General features: G+C 31.6%; 1 protein-coding gene across 2 annotated transcripts in view; it reads left to right on the top strand.

The window, feature by feature from the left end:
• Nucleotides 1–5,161: 5,161 nt before the first annotated feature.
• Nucleotides 5,162–19,912, top strand: part of LOC113555546 (homeobox protein homothorax) — a 96,513-nt gene continuing 81,762 nt past the window's right edge. Inside the window, exons 1-3 of one of the 2 annotated variants that reach the window (XM_026959960.1) lie at nt 5,162–6,589; nt 12,076–12,575; nt 14,028–14,169. In XM_026959960.1, the coding sequence (XP_026815761.1) occupies nt 6,575–6,589; nt 12,076–12,575; nt 14,028–14,169 (657 nt within the window). In that variant the 5' untranslated portion in view covers nt 5,162–6,574. Of the gene's footprint in view, nt 6,602–12,075; nt 12,576–14,027; nt 14,170–19,912 lie in introns of both variants that reach the window. The other variant, XM_026959959.1, reaches the window with a different exon arrangement.

Below are 19,912 nucleotides of genomic sequence, written 5' to 3'. Positions count from 1 at the left end.
GGTACATATTATACACTTTAGGTAGGTATAACGCTGCACATGTCTGAAGACCATTGTACATTGGTTAGTTAAGGTTGGTATGTATGCATATATATATATATATATAGCTGCAGGTATACATATACGTATATAATAATGCACGTTTTGTCCACTTGCAGTACAGGTCATAATATTTCACAAACTTGTAACCTCAACGAAAAATAATATTATGTATAATACGGAATTTATATATATATATAATAGGTATATAAGTATACTGAGCGCATTATATACGGATACCTAAAAATACGTTTGTAGCAGTATATATATATATATATATATATGTAAGTGTACTTCAACTGATACGATATATATACATAATTGATCATATCTGTATTATATAGATTCTACGATAGAAGTATTTGGAGCCCGGGAGTAATATAAAATTAGTGAAATGAATAAAGAAACACCGCTCCTCCAAATCGAAATCATGTTTATCGTCTATAATATATGGATAATATTATTATTATACATATTAAGTACCTACATGATATGTTTTGTTTGAGATACAGACGTAAAGCAATAACTACAGCAATAATAACATCATAATAATACTGAAAAATGCGTATTTATAGGTAAATAATAAATACATTACATAGGTACTGCATAATTATGTATATTTTATTCATTTGAATTGTAATCTGTACATTATATAGGTATACACTATACATTATATAGTAGGGGATTTTGAATTCTGTTTTATATGTCTTTGGCTATATCTTAATTATTCAGTAGATCATCCGGTACATATATACACAGGATGGTAAATAGGCTCTGACATCGTGATGTGTTAAGCGAACGGTGCCCATGCAGGGCAAGAGTCACCATTTGGCATTTGCCCCCTCCGCATATCCGGTGCTGCATGTCTACATGCTTATAAATAATATGTATATATAAAATAAACTCATACGCATGTATATGTTGTATATAGAAGGGATGTACCGGATAAACTATTTTTAAATCTCTGAAAATCGCTTGACGTATAACCTGACGTTTAGAACGTTTGAATGACTTTTGCTTTATTATGTATACAGAACTAAACTTTTGTATACCTATAACCTTATAAACTTTTTTAGTGAATACGATAAAATTTCCGCGATTTGACTAATTTAAATAATAGTATGATGGTTGACATCACTTAACAATATGATAACTGATTTTACATGCAATATATACATTTATAATATTACGTTATTATTTATATATACTAATGAAATTATAGATAACAAAAAAATTAAAAACTAAGAATAAAAATGAACATAAATATACACATTAAAAGTAAATAAATAAATATTATAGATTATATAATAAACATAAATTATGTATTTAACAAAAATATTTTAAATATTATAAAATGTATAACATCGCATAATACATTATTATAGTTTAAGTACCTATATATATAATTATACTCTTATACGGTTGCATATTCCATGTATACATTTTAAATAAGGTTAATGTACAGGTAATTTATTCATAGGTATATATTACGATATATAATATAATAATAATATATTTGTTATTTGTGTATTTTAAATATTTATAACTACCTAAATAACACTGTTATACCTAATTATACACAAATATTCCACAATATTAAGACATTTAAATGAAATAATGAAATATAAAACTGGAACAATTTTTATAATATTTAATAACTTGACATTTATACAAATAGTGATATTATATATAATATGCTATTTATGCGTGTAACACTATAATAATTATTAAACAATATGTATAAGTTATTACACTTATCAAAGTTTCTTTTATTAAGATTTGAAGAATTTGTTATTGGGTACTAAAACAAAGCTCATATTTTATAGTATATAAATGTCTTTTTTTGCGATTAATACAATAAAAATTTAATATTTATCTAATTTAAATAAATTCGTTTCGTACCATACACATTGTAATGAATAACTAATTAATTTTTATTTTTTTTCTAATTGTACATTTTTGCTAATCGTTGGCAATATTTTATTACTTTGATTGTAAATTGTATTCGTTTACCATTGTATTGTATACTACAGCATCATTAGAAATAGATGACATTTTTATACATTGTCGTTGAAATTATTTCGTTTGTAATCAATGTAATCGGAATAATACAACAGGTTATTATGAAGTTTTTTCAAATTCCTTTTTGAATTTTTGAAAAGGAACAATTAATTTAATTTTTTTATAGGTAAGTTATTAATAATAAAGAATAATTAAAACTAAATAAAGAATTTGTTTAAGAAATTTTTTTTTAGTTTATATCCGCTAAGTTGATCGGATAATAGACAATTCTTTGAAATATAGTTCATATAAACTATATGTCTTTATTAGGTACAATAGTTATACAATATAATAGGTACCCATGTCTTGTCCAGTAGATCCTCGTTTCATTCGAGATTAATTATTTCATTTAGTATAGTTATATGTATAACAATAGTAGGCACCTATTACCTATATACATCGCATTATAGTAATTGATTTAAATAATTTATATTTTTTAACGAGTACATGTATACAAATTATTACTATAACTATATTATATAGCTTTAAATATTGTTTGTATTTATAATTTATGTTAATTACAAGTCGTAGATCATATTTTATATCTATAAAATATGATATATATTTTATATGCCTTATATAAATATAGGATATTTATAAATGATATATTTACGACCAGGAAAAAAATGGTATTTAAATGTATGTAGATCCCATATTACATATACCTGGAGGTGTAACGATAAACAGTAAAGATAGATCGGGCTGGAGGTCTTCACGAGTGTACCAAACCAGCAGCTACGGGTTGCACACATAGGTATATAGTTCATGAGAGGGAATGAGAGACAGTGAGATAGATGAGAGAGATAGTGACAATGAAGAAGAGAAGGATAGAGTGAGTGAGAGAGTGCGAGAGAGACAGAACGAGAATGAATGAAAGGGAGGCGATAACCAAAGGACGACAACGACCACGGTGGTGGTTTTAGAAGAGTAGAGAGTGGCGGCGGTGGCGAAAATCGATTGCCGCCGACGGGGTAGCCAGGTGTTTAGCAGTGGTGTGAACGTGCGCGAGTGTGTGTGTGCATGTGGCGTCGTCGTCATTGGCGTTAACGTCGGAGGTGGGATTAATATATTATTACAATATATATATACATATATATGTAATATGTGCATGTGCGTATAAATATATATATATATAAGTACTGCTCATAATAATCTATATATAGCGTATATTATATATATGCACACACTGTATATGTACATGGTTAGGGCATTTTATTACTTGTACATTACGAACTCGTCTATATTGTATATAGAGGTAAAAAATATCGCGTAAAACAGTATAAGTATTCGAGGGGTTTGTCCCCCATCGTACACACATAAATACGAGTATAGCCGCGAATAAGTATACAAGTATAACATATAATATACGTACTCATATCCAGATACGCCACATTACGTTTTTTAAATCAATTCGGTAATACCTATGAGCACGCAACATAGCCAACATCTATATAGGGATATTATATATTCCTTTATATACGCAAATTAAATTTAACGTGTGTATAAATGTCCAACTATCATCATTTATGAATATTCCGCTGTTCGACCGCAATGTGACAACGTGTTAAAAAGTATACTTTTACCTATACCTATATATATATATACAATAGTGACGGATAGATCTCTATCTTCGCACTTCGCTCCTTCGTCTCATTGTACATTGATAGAGGTATACATAAAACTATATATTATGTGCTGCATGTGCACAAGTAAAGTGTAATCGCAGAAATAAATAGATACCTACAACAATGTGTATACCTACTATATATACCTCTATAATGTTATTATATTGTAACAGTGTTTTCGAGTGGTTCTCTCGAATAAACACGCGGTATATATAATATAATAATATTATTATATGGTCGGGCCGTACTCGCAGGAACCTATTACAATAATAGTAATATTATAATATCTGCGGAGCGTATGTGTAGATGTATAGGATTTATACACTATATACGCACTCGTATTATACAAACATGCCGCGTATACACAAATATAAATATTAAATTATTATAAAATAATATTGTGGTATGTATTATTCGCAGTGTAATCAGAATCGTCTCCTATCGTATACGATTAAATAAAAAAAAATATATATATATATATATTATGTATTGTGTATTAATGTATAAATCGTAAGTGTTGTACGTGGTGAATGCTGTCTACGTAGTTAAACGTTATTGCACATTATATTGACGAGTATATTATTATTATTATTATATATAGGTACACAACATGACGACGACGATGACGGCGTAATTGTATACAATATAATGTACGTGCGTAGGTAGTCCATTGATTTATAACAATTAAAAGATAATGTAACGTGTCGTGCGGCAGTTTATATATTATTATTTTCATTCGGTAAGTTTGCTGGGGAAAAAAAAACGCCGCCACCACCAACACGGTGGGTATTGACAAAAGAGCGTGTCGTGTTGATTTCCGAGCGCGCGCGCGGAGATAATAGACGGGTCCGGTTCGCGCGCGCGGCATGCACGTACCACACACAACCGAAATCGAACTTTTCAACCGCCGCGCAGACAACAAAGCTCGGCGGCGGGAAGGTACGGAGTGTTGTCTGTCGGACGGGCTCCGAGGGGATGGTAAGCGGGGAAATAGGGGTGGGGCATGTCGGTTGTGCGCGGTTCGGGTGGCTGGCAGGCCGTCGGGCGCGGGGCCCGGGCGGCCACCACCGCCGTCGGTTAGGCTGTGCGGACAGACGGACGAACTGTGCGCGCGTAACGGACGGACGGACGGACGGACAGACGGACGGATGGACGGACGGTCGACGGCACGGGCGGAGGTGAGGCTCCATTTTTGTCACGTGACCACCACACGGTGGGCGGTCGTAAGCGGCGTTGGTCACGCCCACTACGCGATGCCGAGCACATGCGTGCGAGGCCCCGTCCCGCCGCCCCGACCTGACCCACAGCGTCACCGTCGTCGCCGCCGCCGCCGCCGCCGCCGCCGTCGTATCCACCGCCACATCGCAAACCGATCGCGCGCGCACTCTGTACGCCCGCCGCCGTCGTGAACACGGGCCCGCCGACACTACACAACACAGCCGGTCCGTCGTCCAGTTTAGTATTCGACTCGTCGTGTGTTGCGCGCGCTCGTACGTTGCGATCTTCGTCCGTGTAGAAAATAATAATAATAATATCAACAACGCGCGCGCGTTTACGTGACTGTGTGATTTTCGCGTGTGAGTACTACGCGCGCGTGTTTTTTTTTCGGTCCGACCGCATTTAATTATATCGTATATACGGCAGCAGACGGAACAGTCGTTTTACCCGCGGTCCGTCAGTCTCTCGCGTGTTCAAGACGCACGTCACACCGCGTACGTACGTGTGTGTGTGTGTGTGTTTGTGAGTTCGTGTGTGCGAGCGCGTGGTGTTTCCGCGTGCCGGTCAAAGTTTTTTCCCCCCCGGCACCAAGAGATCCGACGGGAAGAGACGAGATACAGCGGCCACCGGACCAGCGAGACCGCGCAACCACGACCGTCACACCGGGGTACGACTAACAACTTAGTCATACCCGCGTACTCGACGACCACCGGTGTGGTGTGCCCCCTGATCTCTGTATATTCTGCTGCTGCGACGACCACCACGACGAGATACGCCGCATCGGACAGGGCACGTCGTATACCGCACGTTTTTGCGCGCCGAAATGCGACGTCCCGATCAGCTGGCGTGCAGCAGCAGCACTATTAGCAGCAGCATCGGCAGCAGCAGAAACAGCAACAGCAGCAGCGTATCGAGCAGCACAAGCAGTAGTGGCCACCGCCGTTATCGTACCGTCGTCGCCGCCGCCACCGACGCCGCCGTCGTAGTAGTTAATACGCTGCTTTGCGAAAGATAATAACCGCCGCGCCGCCGCCGTCGCTGTCGTCGTCGTCGATCATTCTGTTTATTATCATTTTTCAATAAAAATATAGATTACCTCTATTGCCACACACAGACACACGCACATATATATATGCTATATATGCACGAGTGTGCCGCCGATCGTTTTGTATACATATTTTTTGATTTTTTTTAAAAAAATATTTCTTTTTCCTGTTGAAACCCGTCTATACGACAGCGATCAGCAGCTGCAACTGCAGTGTATCATATACGCGTTGACAATTATATATCTGTGTATATTATAATATACCTAATACGGTCTTAATGTTCACTTAACGTACCTACATACCTATATTTGCAATTATTTTTGTATTATACCGTCGTTCACGCTGTTTTGTCGTTGATATAATATACTAATACTGCAACATATAATATATTTCGAAAAAGCTTAATTTTTAAAAAATAGTCCTCAATATCGTGTGTTAACTGGTTGACTGATCTTATATACACAACAACTATAATAATAATAGTTTTAAACGGTCTGCTGTTGGTATACAAAAGCAGCCACAACGGCGATAAACAACTACATAAGTAACAGCAGCAGCAGCAACAGCAGCGGCTCCTCCAGCAACATGGCTCAACCCAGGGTGAGTGTTTATGTATGTATTATTGTGCGTTTTTATATCTACTTAAGATTACGATATTATTATATACCTAGCTATAGTTATGTATACAATATTATTTATATGGACGACAATAATATTACGACGAATAAAACATAATATGCACCGGTCCGGTCGTAATATATATATATATATATATATATATATATATATAATTATTATTCGTGCTGAACAACATTTTTATATTTAACAATAATAATCCGTTTAAAAAGCCGCGTGTTCGTCATTGAGACTCGTGGCTGCATCGGCGGCGTTAGATTCGTTTTCGTTTATGCGACATTCCAAGTTATGACGGTGATTATTTTATTTTAAACCCGCATAGTATGCGAAACGATCGACTATTAATAACGCGGTTGTGGTATAGGTACTTTGCCAGGACGTTATCATCAATAACCGCGTCAACAAAACGTACCTACCTATACCTACATATATAACAACAATGATTTTGTAAATCGTTATACCTAATATCATGTTTATTATATATATTTAACTAAAATATTATACAGTTTATATCTCAACGACAACTAGGCATATCGTGAACAATGTGTTTAGTGTTTTTCGAATACTATGTATGCTCCGCGTACGTATAAAACGGTCTATACACTATGACTTAGTATTACATAACTAATAATAATAGTATTACCACCCTTTGAAGTGCTGGCGTGTATAAACCGAGGCCATGTGGCTTTTGTTATTTTTATTCCTTCGTTTTGTCACTTTTGTCTTAACGCCGCCGTCGCCTCCGCCCACCGCCGTCGTCACTTAGACGTAGGTACTTGCGGGTTTTTTTTATAATACTTTGAATAATAGGTATATACCGTGTATGGTGCGTATTATGTTTTGCTCGGAATGATGTGTGTGTGTGTACAATTATTGTGGTTATTGTTATTATTATTACTATTTGTTCGTGTTTTATCTTAAATTATTATACATATATTATATTATAATTTATAATAAGAATAACATTTACTGTGGTTAATTAAACATTTACCATAACAATATGTATGATATGTCTGTATACATGCACTTGTGTACGAATATTACGGTTAATGTATTAGTTTAAGAAATAAAATTTAAAAAAATCATTGGTCGTTGAAAATGTAATAAACTAATAATATTATATTTTATATATTAAAAAAATAACGACAATGTTTTGTGTTAAAAGAATTATTTGCTGTCATTATGGATCTTTTAACGCAACAACAATACACACAACATATTATTTTCGACACTGATGTAATTTTGTTGTCACGTATTGTGTATTAGTAATTATTATTAAGCAACCTATAAATAATAGGAATGATACGTTAATGTCTAATCAGTAATAATTTAGTTATACATATAACTTTAGTTTATGTTTAGTTTTTACTATAACCTATTATACGCGCGCGCAATAGTTGTTTTTTTAAGTTCGGAAAACGACTACTCTTAAAATTTATTCCCAAATAAGATTCTACATCAGAGAATAAGTGTATTGAGTGAATAAAACGATGCGTTAAAATATTTCAATAGCCATTTAATACTTTTAATACTAAATAATAGGCGTTTTATTGTTTTTTAACATTCTAGATTTTAACATTACTTAAATTATTTTATAGTAGGTATTTATTTTATATATTATAATCGCCTATAAGCTATAACGCATATTTTATAGTTGTATAGGAATTTATTGTTAATTTACACACACATTATTTCGATATAAAATATTCAGTTACATAGTATTAAGAATTTATAATAGAAATTAAAAATAAGTTGGTAGGTGGGTAGGTAAGTTGAAGCATTCACATTCTCATCTTACATACAATTAAATGTTTGATAATTTAAAATGTATAATTGTACGGCGACTAAATCATTAGGTAAAATATGATAAATGTAATTGATTCATTGCAAATAGATTTTGAACCTATGACTTAAAAACATGCTTACTTATAAGTTTTCAAAATGAGAAAATATATCGTTATCCAGTTATAATTATTGATATTCTGGTAACGTGCTCAAATAATTGATTTTATTATTGACGTCGGTGAATATTAAAGTGACATTTTATGAATAGTAAATTTGTTTATTTGAAATATTCGTATGAACTAGTTTCTAGTTGAATACATATTGGTTATTGACTCTACAATTTTATAAAATAGTAAAATATTCACCGTATTATATGACATCAAAATGTGATATTATATTGACTTCAGATCAAACATTAGATTAGAAGTACAACACATTCCATTTTCTATCGATATCTTTATTTAACAACCCATAATATCGTTATAACTTGATTACCAATAGGTCATTGACGTATAATTTTATATAAACATAACAAAAATAACATTATATATAATATTCAATGAAATTTATCAGGGTTTATATTTATCACACAGTAAATAAATATTATTTACATATAAATTAATGTATTATTAATATATATGCATATGTATGTACATTTTAATGTAAAATTATAAAATAACACCTATGCATTATTTAATTTAAAAGTTAAAATACAATTCAACTTTTGTACCTAAATTATATAATTTAACGTATTTAATAAAAAAATAAAATACTTGATAATAGTTTTTTTTTTTTTTAATTGTGCATGAAAAAAGAATATTAGGTATGTTTTAAATATTTTTTATACACTAAATAATTTAAGTTCAAAATAAGTAAAACTGTTATTGTGCAGTATGCTAAAAACTAACACAATAAAGTTATTAATTACGGAAATTTTTAAATATTTATATTTATTTTACAATCTCTATATTCTATAAATAAATTATTGACAGTTTTAAAATTATTCAAAAGTCTAACTATTCAAAATATATTTATAATTTTTATCTTGGTTTCGTGAAATTAATTTATTTTTTTTTTATTGATTATTAATGATTAGAATAGACCTGTAACTGATATGAAGTATAATATTTTTCTTTCTAATGTTTTAGACAATTAATTTGAATATTATCAAAATATGTGCCAAATTAACCTTTATGTTGATTTATATTAGTAATAGTCAATATTCAAAATATTTTTATTTTTAGTCATAAAATGTTTAAATATTTATGATTCATTAATTCAGAATTTACATTTTTATAAGATATCAGCTATATAAAACTGAACATTCTTAAAATTAAATACCAAAACATAATAAAAAATCAATAAAATCTTAATTTACCTACCTATTAAATATAAATATTGGTTATTATAATTGTATTAATTATTATTATAATAACTATACTATAGTTATCACTTTAAAAAATTATATCTAGAACCTAGTTTTATGTATAACAGTGATACCAAATAATTAACAATGATTACTCTGCATAATAGATCGATTATACTTCAGCGTGAAATAGTTTAGGTTATTCGGGTCGTATACTAGGAAAATATTATTGTTATTAATTATAATTCATAATTAATAGCAACCGCGATGGCTAAAGCGAATAAAACCTTTGATGTAGTATGCACGCCCGCTGCTGGCGCAATTACAACTTATATATACTATCGCCATAGCAGCCGCCTTTGGTATTCTTTTAATTCGTCGTCATCTAATTACTCATTATTTATATATTACCTAATCATAATTTTACCGCACTGATTCTACGAAATCGTTTAAATAATAATAAATCATTATAAATGTTGCCCCGGGTTATCATCAATCGATCAAAAATTTCGACGTTTTAATTGTAGGTACGTAATGTATTTCATGCAAATTTTTTTTTCCATATAGATCATAAAAAAGGTCATACTTCAAACAGTTATTAATATAATGATAAAACTCATTTTTTGCATTTATATTATATAAAATGTAATTAAAAGGATTTAAATAACACTAATATTGTAGAATATAATGTTATATTTCATATTAATCATTGATGCAATAGGTATGTATAATTATCAAGCAAAATAATAATAATAATCAATTGAATCTTGAAAAATTGATATTACTTCCGTTATATACTTGTTTTTGTATACTAACTATAAAATAAATTATAATATAGGTACTTACAAATAAATCAGATTTATTTTATACTAATTCAGTATAGGTATTATATGATAATCAATATTCAAAATATAAGTTATTATTTTATATTCTGTAACATTTTTTTATAAACAATTATTTATAACGTATTATTTATTTTAAAAAGTAATATTATTCTGATACATAAAGTTATATTTTTACCTAATATAAACATATTTTATTATTTAGGAATACGCACCATACATTATTAGTGAGAATTAATTTGATTTATGTGAACATATTAAAGGTATATATCTTTTTGCATTATTTTTTGGAAAATAATTATGGAAAAACTGTTTCTCATTTTAATCATAGATAATATTTAAATGTATTATAATGTATCTACAATAAACGTAGACTTAAAAAAATAATAAAAACTACCCATAATATTTAAAATATATATTATAATATAATATTATCGCTGTTATTATGTTTATGCATGATTCGTATTTTATAAATTATTTTGAGTGCGATACTTCAGTATTTTATAACGAACTCGAGTACGATAGAAATCTGAAATATAATATCACATGTCTTATAATTACTTTTTATCTTTATTGTAATGCATACTTTTATTGTCAAATCATTATTAAAAATATGATTGTCATAATACCACTACGACATGATGTTAAACATCTCCATGTTTTATTATATCATAATATATTATTATATCGGGTGAGGCGTAAACTTACAAGACACATGGCGTTTTGAAAAACATAAACCGTTGTGTGATTTTTTTCATTTAAAACATGTGAATACTTTATAAATTGTTATTTTACAATCATGCGTGAACTCCCTTTTAGGTTCGCATAAAATAATAATTTAATAACAGCTACCTATAAATAAGAAAAATTAAACCAAAAAAAATCACTAAGCATGTTTTATTTTTAAAATACATTGCCATTTTTACTTTATTATTAGATTAGATACTTTTTAATTATACTCTTCTTCGTTACATCATATAAAATATTTAATTCAATATATTATAATTAATTAATGCAATGAGTATAGATTTTGAAATTACGTATAGGCGCCACTATAGTTCATAAGTGAATATATATAGTTTAAAGTACTATAGTTTATTCCTTACAGGTATTCGATTTATATCGATTAAATTGTTTTTTTTTTTTTTTTTTATATGAATGAACATTACGAAAATTATTTTTATTCTACTATTAAATCTAACACTTACATTTGAATTTGTGTTGCAATGAATAATACTTAACAAACAATAAAAAGAACAACAACAATAATAACAATAATGATTATCTATTGTCGCTCTGTACAACGTTACACACATTATTATTATTGCCCGCCGTTGTGCACATAATACCTACTTACCTACCTACCTACAATAATTATTATTATTATGCCATCATTACCGTACCTTATTAAAACGTTTGTGTTGTTTGTGTGTGCGCGTTCCTTTTCGGTTTTGCAGTACGACGAACCTGGTATACACCAACAGCAACAGCAGCAACAGTACATGGACGCGGTGGTCGGGGCGGCCGCCGCGGCCGCGGCCGGCAATGGCGTAGTGCCGCCCGGCGTGGTGCCCGGCGGTGGAGTTCCTGGCGGTCTTGGGCTCACCGGGACCGGTGGCATGTATGACCAACACCAACAGCAACAGCATCTCGCCCATCGGGGCCTCCAAAACATGGCCGCAGCGGCAGCAGCAGCTGCCGCGGCCGCACAGCACCACCACCATCATCAGCAACAGCAAGCTGCGCACCTACAGCAACAGCAGCAGCAACAACAGCAGCAGCAACACCCAGTATCGGCTATGTTCCATTCGGCGGCCGCGGCCGCTGCGGCCGCCACACCGCCAAACCACGTGTCACCGGCCGCAGGCGGTGGTACGCCCGCCAACAATCACACATCCGGTGGTGCGTCGGTGGTCGTGCCTGAAGCACAGAAACGCGACAAGGATTCGATTTACGGGTAAGCCTATAGTGTATTGGTAGCCAGTGCGTATGTTGTGAGTGAGAATGTTTTTCAAAAGTTCATAAAAAAAAGTAAAAGTCCGTATGGTATTCCTTCACGTAAACCTCCGCGACACAGCTGTCAAGGTGTTATATTATCTGCAATATCACCGTGGTGTTCCGTGCGTGTTATCATCATATACCCAATGGCCAATATTATAGCAAACGACAAACGTAGTTGAAGGCGTTCGACTGCTTCATACTAGCGGTTAGGTGGTTATCGAAATATGTGGTCATTACTCATTAATAATTACCCGTGAAATCGTTTTGCCCGTACACAACAATATAGTTAGTAAAAAATATAAAAATACAATTATGAACATGGACCACATGTGGTACAAACTACGGTAGTGGTACAGCTAGACACATCATGCTTTTACGCGCGATTGCACGTTTCTGTTTCGTTTGGAATCTCCTTGCGCAAATCATTCTTCGACCACGACCAAAGTATTTGATCGTTTTCCCTCCAACACGTCTAGTTCCTTTGTGAGCACCATCGTAGGGTTTTTGCTAAATTCTGACGATTCGATATAGAGCGTCTTAAATACGCGGAACAATAATCGTAGTTTTTATTTTCGTACATCGTTTTTGATTTCTGACCCTAATAATAATATACCCATCATATTCGCGTGTACACGGATCGAGCACATCTTGATGTCTATCAAACGGTGCTGTAAAAACATAAACGCACCGCTTTGAATATTCCGCTGGCTTGCTACAGGTACCACAATTGTTATTTATTCCGTTTAGTATTTTGTATTTCACGCGTCCTACGACGTCCGTTGACGATATTGTTAACTTTGTCGTACTATACATTTAGGCAATCGATTGGGATACATTTATTTTTTACTTGAATAATATGTGTATTTTAAATGTTATACAAATCCGTATAACATACTGCAGTTAATTATTTCTTTGACGCGACAACGTGGAAAAAAATTGGACGTATATTAATAATATAATATGATACGCGCAACCTAAAATTGTTTTCTATATCTATTCGGTGTAAGTATATCGAATTCCGTTTCGCCGCTTCTACTATATGCATTATACTATATATTACATGCTCTCTAGCTCGTACGTCATCGAAACTGTTTCATTTTTTTTTTCATTGTCGTATTCGCGTGTTTAATGTTAATTTAAATCAAATATTTCGTGTTCATTATATACACACCAGGTTCACCTTTATTGTTATTCTTGACCGCCTCCGTTTGTGTATATAAATATATAGCGACGATAATGCGACCGCCTAGGTACATTAAAGTGTACCTGTCGTAGTATTATTGGTATAATAATAATTAATATAACAACATACAATACCACCGCACTTACATTAATATTTTCTTATTTACCAAACATTAACCATTGTGTATTAATTGTCGTGTGTTCTTTTTTACCGTCCCCTTTTTAGGCACCCGCTGTTCCCGCTTCTGGCATTGATATTTGAAAAATGCGAACTAGCCACGTGCACGCCCCGGGATCCAGGCGTAGCGGGCGGTGACGTGTGCTCGTCCGAGTCCTTCAACGAAGACATCGCCGTGTTTTCCAAACAGGTAATATTTTAATTATTTTATTAGTGCGCGTGTACATGTAGCATTTTAAGACTTTAAGCGTTATTCTCGAGCCACATACTGCAGCTCCAGCAGGCGTGTACGGCCGTTTGAATAAAAACAAGCTGTCTAACAGTGGTGGCACATACGCGAAATCGTTTCGTTTTCTATTATAGTTCTGTGTAGGTAATAATATATTATGGTTTACGCTTTCCAGGTCGTCGTTTTTCGCATAACGCTTTACCTATACCACTACAACATTACCTATTTTATTATTATTATTATTATTATAATAATATTGATTGATTTCTCCCTTTTCTCCTCAATTACGTCTACCGTGGCACCACACGATTTCGATTAACGCAGGGTGGTTGTCCGAGTTTACGTTATCCCACACACCACCGCACGATGCACTCTATTTACCATTAAACTATATAGACCTATCTATATTATATATATAACCATTAGTCATATATATATGTATAGCGTATATTTGCGGCGTTCGAAAAAACAAAATAAAAACAAACAATTTACCGATATACGTAGTCAATAATACGCGTTATCGCCGGGCCTACCGCCGTTATATTATTTACAACCCTCATCGAGAAATAATTTGTATTGTATTTCTGAGACCGACGGAGGTGTTGTGTTGAGGAGGAGGTAATGATATAATGCGAGGGAAGAACGTCCGGCCAATATATATATATATACTATATGTACATTTTCGGCGAGCGCGCGCGTTTGTGTGTATACCGTGTATAGTGCAAGACCCTTGGGCTATTTTGGCGTAAATATATATATATAAGTGAATTGCGCACGTTTTACAAGCCGCGCGCGTACCATTTAGAGAGAAGACGATGTTCTGACGAAAAAAAATGGGCCGGTCGCGTCGTTTAACGGTAGTGATTGCTGTGTTACGTGATTGCGTATGACCGTGTGTGTAATTTTATAGTAGGGCCATGTTATAGTCCGTATAATTATAGATATTACAAAAATACGACGACACACTCGCATCGTTTAGGGCGGATACCCAGGAGTTAACGGTAGTAGGTATAATATAATATATAGTGGCGCGTGACGATATATGGGTACCGCAAAAGTGCTGCGATACAGAAGACAACCCCCAAACACTGTATAATGTATATACTTAACGCGTGGATAGGTGCGTTCGATTAATTTCATGTATACCTTTATTAATAAATTATAATGATTTCATTCCGATTAAAATAATAATAACCGTATTAACTAAGCTAAAAGTGGATTTAATAAATGTTGTTTGCACGTTACGCGTGCATGTTGTGTGTATAGTATTATGATGTTCTAATGATTGTAGTAAAAGACTGATATCAAATTATTTTACTATGTATTAAAACATTAACAATTTATAATTTTTATATAAAGTACTGCAGTGTTTAGTAAAAAAATTAGACAAATAAAATAATAACAATATTAATAAAAATAATTTATATGATAAAAAAAATAACATATAAGAGATCCGACTGACGTTGTTGCTTGGAATGTTGTTTATGTATTATACTTATATATTTTTTTATAATAATAACGATAATAATAATGTCGTTGGTGATTTTAAAAAGGAGATGACGTATAAACTTGTCTTAGCTGCTATTATTATTATTATCATTACTTACATAAATGTTTTTTTTTTAAATATTTTTATACGAGTACTTTAAACTGAGTATTACATTTATTCCCAAGAGCCGTATATTTATTTCCCGCGTCATAAACTTGAATTCAATACTTGTATGTTCCAACAGTCTGATTGTATGTTCTCTATACCCTGAAACAAATATCAAATGTTTTCATTGCACATAATATGTATAATATATACTCATTACACAATGTCAGAGGAGGAGTTAAAAATGTTGTTTCTTCAGTATAGTTGATGGTGCTTAGTATTTAAATCTATGTAATTTGGTACCTTTTGATTTTCACATATTACAATTTTAGTAATCATATTTCTTCTGCTTCTACAAAACCAATTATTTAAACAACTAAGTTATAAATTGTTATATACCTAATAAACATCATACGTATAAACAAATTCTAGTTGGTACTTATCAAAGTTATGCAACCTTTCATCAATGTTTATAAGACACAATTTTTAAGTGTATATATATATACGTGTGTATATAAATATAATTATTTTTAGAACAACACGCAAGCGTATTTTAGTTTCAGTGGATGCATTCCAAAAATCAAAAGTTAATAATCAACTATACTATCTAACTGAATATGAGTATTTAGAATTAAACATATTCCAATTTATTTTGAATAACTGTTAACAAAAAGCTTTCGTTAGTGTAGTTCTCTTTTAGGTTTTTAATTGGTATTTTTAATCATTTTTATCATTGTTATAATATGTTTATTATACCAATAAAAAAAATAAATAAATATATTACGCTTCAAAAAACGCAATCTTTTGAAACATTCTTTTTAAAATCAGTACTATAATCTTAGTTTAAACATTCTTTTATACAACATTAGATAACCGTCAGCATGGTTGTAGAAGATACCTTGTTTGGTCTACCTCTGCCTAGCCACTTTGTAGAACGATTAACGATGTTATTTATTACCACCATATTCACTATTATCCACAGTTGTTTCTGTATATATAGTTTTCATTCATCTAATAATTGTTTATGAAAATAACATATATCTAAACTTAATACTGTGTATATAAAGTTAATTATAATTGTATAATGATATTGGCATAATAGTATTTCATATAAATAATTAAATTTTTTTAATTTATTTGACAATTTTATATATTTGCTTTAAAATCACAATTTTGTCTTGTGTAACAAATTATTTCACAAATATTCTTATACGCTGTTATCTATCTTCGATTGTGATTTTTTTTTTTTTTAAAGTGTATTTTAACCTAAAATGTTGAATATTATTGTACTACCCATACAATAGTATTTCGATTCTTCTTTACGTTTTTCTGAGTATTCAGGTATGGTAAGGCGGCATACAAATTCTTGTTTTCTCTTTCCCTCTTTATGTTATATATATAATATAATGTTCTTTTTACCTTGTGGCTGGCTGATTGTTGTTTCCCGCTGTGCAGATGCATTCATGGTCTTTTCTTTTCACTACCCGGGTTTTAGGGTTGGGTCCATGAATTCTCCCTACGTTTAGTTTTTTTTTTTTTGCTTCTATCGTCTTTTTGGGAGGTCGACATCGTTGTCGTACTCACACGAATGCTGAGTTAATCGGATTAGGTACTGTGCGTGTCGAATATATATTATATATATTCAATATGTGACTTATTGTATACATTAAAAACACGTAGGGATGCGTCAGATTCTTTGACCTAAAAATAATAATTTACAGCACATTAGGTTTGGGGTTGTGTTGAAAAGAAGGAAAAAATGACTTCAGTTTAAATCGACTATACCGTTGTTACACACTTGCAGGCTCATTTGTTTATAGAAATTATATCACAGCAGTATTTTGTCTGTCTTCGGTGTATACATTATATATATAAACATATTATTATCGAGTTTTAAATACAGTCGCGTGCGTATTTTATAATTTATAACACAACGATCTTCTTTCCAAATCGTTTCTGAACGATATATATCGTACACATTGGTGTTATAGTCGAGTTTACCGCTTTAACCTTAACCTACATTTTTATGCGGTCAGTGTGTGGCGTTGATATACTTATCTTATATCTTATAAAGGTTTACTCGTATTTTTTTAAAAATTAATTATTGGGATCTTCTTCCACTTATAGACTGTTTAAGCAGTCGACCACGGCCGAATTTGGTGTATAATATAATAAAACATGCGATTTTGTATTTAGTTATATATAATATATATTGTGTCTCATGTTAAACGGGAACCCATCGCACCAGTGTCCCGTAAAGCCGAATCGTCGGCTGCTGCAACAAACACACACTCATATATATATATACATTAAATCATATGATAATTAAAGCGAGGCCACTACACTCATAGCTTGGCCGCCGTCGCTGCTACTCATTCGCTTATTTAGTACTTTTTACGTGCTGCTACAGTCACGCGCGCGCACGCGTGCGTGTGTATTAGTGCGAGTGAAAATAGTTGTATGCGTTCACACCATAGTAGTAGTTGTAGCAGTAGGCAGTAATAATCTGATCGGTGGCGGAGGCTATTTTATAATATGTAGGTATATAGAAAACAGGACGTCACATTTAATATAACATATAATAATGTAATAATATATTATGTTATCCAAAAAAATAAGTTGATTTTTTTTTACTATTTTTACTATTTCTATTGATCGACGATGGTTTCGTTTAAAAATCACGATGGCACGTTTGTCCGAATTATAATAGGGCGTTCACCGTTATCGTTGCTGCAGACAAAGCTGATATTATAAAAATATTGAGAACTATTATTACCAAATGGGCGTTAATGTATGTGAAATTTTATTAATTATCTTATAATTTTGTACTGTGCATTGGATTGAATAATTATTTTAAAAAATTCGCTTATAATAATAATACAAAATCTATTATATGACAACATGACATTACATAATATTTAAAACGTGACAAAATAACATACCTATATTATATAAAATACAATCGACTAAGTGATGTCGGTGAACTCGACTTACTACAGAAAAATATTGAAATCTAATATTTTTGATATTTATTGAACATTCTATCATATGTGTTTTATTATCTTACATACATATATAATATATATTAATATATTCCATTATTATGTATTAGTTTCTATTTATAATTAATTGCATAGAATTAACAACACTATACATATACGATATTAATTAATACATTTATTTCATATTATTAACCTGTTTCTATCATAATCATTTTTTTTAAATCCATTAATGTAGTATAATATGCTTATATTAAACGTTCATTAATACATGGGTTTATTGACCACTTGGTAAAAATATTGAAATAGTTCGCGGATATTCTGTTCTAGAAAACCCATTAATACGATTATTATTTTATTTTTATTTTTTTTATAACTATATACCTTACCAAACAACAAAATCTCAATTCATTTTTGTACCAACCTACCTAATTATTTTTCGAAGAGTAATTATATTTATTTCAAAATTATTTTACAGTATACTATAAACTGCATAGTCCAAATAATTTAAACTTAGATAATAATACCTACTGCAATAAAGTTACTGTTAAATGCTAAAAGTTATTATTTATTATAAATTATTATATATAAGGCTCTTATTTAGGCTTCGTAATTGCGTTGAACAGAGTAAAGCGTTTACAGAACACTAAGTATAATAAAATAATATAGCACTTATACACGTTTAAAAACGATTAGGGTTTGTGATACTTTTCATAAAAAAAAAACTAAAAAGTGCTTTTGTGTAAAATGTGGTTATAGTTGTACTTGTACATTAGAAACTGGTTATTACTCATAAAAAAATCAATATAATCCATGTACTGCAGCTCTTCAGTAACTATATATATTCTCAGTTATGAATTCAAGCCAAAGAACGATGAAAAAAAAATTATACATCTCAACTAAATTATATTCGTATATAATGACGATTGATAATATACGTATAAATACTATATATAATAACGATATCGATAATCGTTATATTTTATATTATATATTTTTTATTAGTATAAGTGATCATTGTTCATCGTCTAACCATATTTGTAGTATGCTTTTTATGCTGTTTTTGTTTTTTAATAAACATATTAAGGTGGCTGTAGACGTTTTGAATTTT

Source organism: Rhopalosiphum maidis, chromosome 3 (assembly GCF_003676215.2).
Source record: "Rhopalosiphum maidis isolate BTI-1 chromosome 3, ASM367621v3, whole genome shotgun sequence".
Classification (NCBI taxonomy): domain Eukaryota; kingdom Metazoa; phylum Arthropoda; class Insecta; order Hemiptera; family Aphididae; genus Rhopalosiphum; species Rhopalosiphum maidis.
This window is presented reverse-complemented; position numbering and strand designations above follow the sequence as displayed.